Below are 4,128 nucleotides of genomic sequence, written 5' to 3' on the forward strand. Positions count from 1 at the left end.
CATTAACAATTCCTCTTCCAATTTCTTTTTCTGCAAATCTGCTAGTTCTAGCCGTTTATCAAGCAGTTGGTCGTATTTTTCAGCTATTTCAGACCTTGTTAGACAAAAGCGGAGGTGCCATAGTGATTCTCTGATTAACTAACAGACGATTAGTTTGCGACGGTGCAACACATTTTTTTTTAAACACCGGTTAAGATATAATCCGTGTTTAAAGCGAAAACGGTGCAACCGGGGGTTAAAACTAATCTGCTGCACCGTTCAACTTTATCATCCGCTTAACTAAGTTCCACCTAGTTCAGGGATTTTTGATAATTTTAGGGGATTTCTTACCTGCCTAAGTTGAAAGCTTCTGACAGAAACGTCTGCAAGAAAACGATCGTTGGACTTTATTTTGAAGACGATTAAAAGCGTGTAAATCTGTGTAATGTGTTTTCAGTGCGAAAAAATTAAATGAAATGGAATACCCAATGAAATCGGAAAATACTAAATCACCCAATCTTTTTACTAATTACACTAATTTAATTGGAAGTGCGCATTCTTATGCTGCCGATTTCAACGCCTCGTCACCAAGTAAAGTCTTCCGCAGTAAAGAATCTTTGTGGAAGTGATACGAAAATAGAAAAAGAAGTCCCGGATGATTGTGTCCCAAAAAAAAATCGATAATACAGACCGGCTGTGGTGCAGCATTTACACCTTCCCAGGACCCTTGGAATGAAATTATTAAGGACGTCAGAAATGAAAGCGGCAAGCCGTAAAAGAGAGCGAGAAGAAGCAGAGCATGCTCTCAAAGTAAAATGCTTACAATTAGACATTGCTCTTAAGGAAACCAAATTAAAAAAAAATAAATCCGAATAAAAGAAAAAACTAGAATTGGTGTTTTTATATAAATATATTAGTTGTACCATTACAGTCTCTTTGGTTAGTCGAAACTTTTTAAAAAATGTGTAATCATCCAAATCATGAAAATGATTTGCACGATTGTTAATCCGCCTTGGCACGCCAAATTCAATTATCTCCAATTCATCTATATCGTCGTCATCGTCCCATATTAAAGAATTCATAAAGAACGCCATGACCCTATCAGATATTCGCCGAACAAGAATGAACCTAAACGTGATTTCAATAGTTTGTTTTTGGTTATGTATATATTTGTAACCCGTCAATCAACCCGCGACGCTTGCGTATACGTCCCACTTATGGCCAAGCCGAACCGCGAGTACGGCTTAGGCTAAGTGCCACTTAGACTGGTTTAAGTGGCGCTTAAACTGCGGTGCAGTCAACTTAAACTATTAAGTTCCACTTAACTCCTAAGCCGAAGCGGTGCAGTTGGCCCTTAGTTCAATGTCATTCCCGCGTCAAAACGCTTAGTTGTTGAGAGCCAGAGCTGTCAAGCTCCTCGCTTGTGTCAATTTGCCACTCGCCTGCTGTATTCAGCCCGATTTAATTACTTGGTACCTTGTCCTTATTATATGATCGGAACTATTATTAAATAGTAATTCAGGTTTTCAAATGTGGCGTCAACACACGCCTATGGTCGACCGGTTTTATAAACAATGAATCGGAACTAATTGCGAATGCGAGTCAAATCAAGCGCGATGGGCAAAAGTAGACCCACCAAAAATAATTTTGTGGTGATCCACATCACCAAGTGCACTGACTAAATGTACAGCCGGAACGTCATTCACGTCATAACATACGTCTTGCTTGCTTCTGAAGAATGCTATGGCCGCGTTGACAGATTTGTCAACAAATACGTCCATTCATAAGTTAAACACACAACGTCTGACAAAACCGAAAAACTGTTAAACATCAGCATAAAATCTAATACGAATTGACAGATCAGAATAGAAACAGTTTAACATCGTCTAAATGGATACAAGGGACAGACGTCTAACCTGGGTGAAACAAAAACGAGTTCTATGAATGATTTTTATTAAGCAATTTTACATTGAAGCCCCTTTGTAGTCTGTACAGGAGGTAATTTTTCCGTTCTGATGCGGTAGCAAACAATACCATCGAACTGATTTGTATATACACTAGAACTAAAATGACCCTTAAAGTGTAAATTAATATAAATATCGTAAATTTAGCATTAATATTAGTACACATTTCCGTGAAGGCTTCTTGAAGCGCGAGTGCGCCATTTCTCGTTGACGTTCGTATGAAACCAATCGAGATTTTTGTCATGTTCAAGACGCTGTTACAGAAACATTACGGATTGTACAGACTGCAACGTCGAAACGAAAATGAACAGTTCAAAAGGAAAAACACCGGCCGAGTCAATAAAACTGAAACGGCACTAAGGAAAGTACGCGTGTATCGCTTTCCAATAAAATGTAGTAAAGTCTTTGTTGCACTAATGCATCGATAAGCACTCACGTATCAATCGAGCAAAAAACTTTCACAATAAAAAATACGCCCTAATTACTGTAAATTATCAGTCTACTACTATACTGTACGACTTTGCTAAAGACAGCAGGTATGCCTTTACACTATTTACAGGGAAAATAGTCGTCACTGATTTATTTCACATGACCGCAAACGGTACAAAATAGCTTTCACACTCCTCTCCGGTTTTGCGCCACTGGTCAGTTTTACCCTTCAGAAACACTAAAGCACATCCATGCGGATCCAGCGGCGACCAGTTACAAACACATCTATTTTGGAATGCTTCATGAACAGTCACTTTCTACGACACCGTTTATGTAATGTTGTGATCCGTTGCGCGGTTTTATTTGGTCGGGTATGGGTTGATTACCGTGACGGCTGCAGCTTGTTGGCTGGCCAGAACCGCAGCTGAAAAAAGCGTCAATTGCGTCCGTTAGACAAACACCACACAACTATCCAGATTGATTGATTGATTACCCAGGAGCGTGTTCATAATCAAAGCCCGAACGGGCCAGAATCACTCTCTTGTATAAACCTAACCGCTTTTTTGCTTATGAACCCCCTCCTGCTTCTGATATTAAACAGGCTTTTTCTAGGGGAGCGACAATGATTCACAGTATGTAGAAGTTAACACAGGTTGTCCACATACAGGGCAAACAGTCGAAATATCGATTGGTACCAACTTTACCCTCCCAGTCTTAATCTCCCATAGAGGGAAACCATTGCTGCTCCCAAACGCATCGGCACTTAAAGCTCGTTCACACAGTGACATCTAATTTCCTGACGTGAATGTCACGTGTCGAGACGTCAAAGCTCGCGCACACTGTGACATCTATTTTCGTGACGTGAAGGTTGCAACAATATCACCACCCCCATGACAACTCAATGGGATAGCCTTGACCATAAAATTAGTTCGGTAAACAAATGCAAGAGGCGCGTTGGTGGCGGGAAGAAAAATGAAACTCGCCATGTGGCTGTCGTTCAGAGATGCCAAGTCTACCGATTTGTCAAGGAACCTACCGATCTACCGATGCATGCAGATTTCTCCCGAAAAGTAACAAATAAAATTTTAAAAATTATCCGTGGAATACTTAAAATAATAAAACCTACAATCTATTTCTGATGTTGCAATGATATTTCCAAATTTAATAACTGATAGTGAATGACAAGGTCTGGACACAGAGTGACGTCTGTAGCGAAATGTTGAAGAAATTTAAAAAATGTGGAAATATTGAAGTTTTGGAGCCAACTCCAAATATCGAAATATGGAGGCGATACATTCATGTTTCCAATTTTAACCAATTTTATTTGTAACCTGCTTATTTTACCTCACTCATCAGCCAATGTTGAACGGATATTTTCACAGGTTAATCTAATGAAAACTAAGTTGAGAAATAAGCTTAAAACGAGCACAATTTCATCTTTACTTCTTTACTGACTCATGCATACATGACATCATGCATAAGTTTAAAAATTCAAGTTTTGGAAAACGCGCGATTTTATGGAGCCTTTTTTTTGTTGAGGTTTTGGACTACCCAACCAGCTCTGGCCCTTAATAATGGAAGAAAAATGAGATTTTCTAACGAAAAGTGTCGAGCTTATCTACCGAAACTCGATTTTCGGACCTGGCAACCCTGCTGTCGTTAATCATCACTGTAATCAGCAGCACGTCTTTATGTATGATCAGCAGTTGCCATATAACAAGAATTTTGCTGCATTGCATTTTACTGCTTGCAGAAC

General features: G+C 39.4%; 1 protein-coding gene across 1 annotated transcript; it reads right to left on the reverse strand.

The window, feature by feature from the left end:
- Positions 1 to 1,915: 1,915 nt before the first annotated feature.
- Positions 1,916 to 2,797, reverse strand: LOC125504815 (zinc finger protein 608-like; the record flags this gene model as incomplete). Its single annotated transcript, XM_048667333.1, is given in 1 exon segment — positions 1,916 to 2,797. A coding segment is annotated over 1 exon segment (66 nt), but the record flags the coding sequence as incomplete, so codon positions are not given.
- Positions 2,798 to 4,128: the final 1,331 nt, after the last annotated feature.

Source organism: Dendroctonus ponderosae, unplaced genomic scaffold (genome assembly GCF_020466585.1).
Source record: "Dendroctonus ponderosae isolate FM_Combo_2020 unplaced genomic scaffold, Dpon_F_20191213v2 Dpon_F_20191213_6, whole genome shotgun sequence".
Taxonomy (NCBI): Eukaryota; Metazoa; Arthropoda; class Insecta; order Coleoptera; family Curculionidae; genus Dendroctonus; species Dendroctonus ponderosae.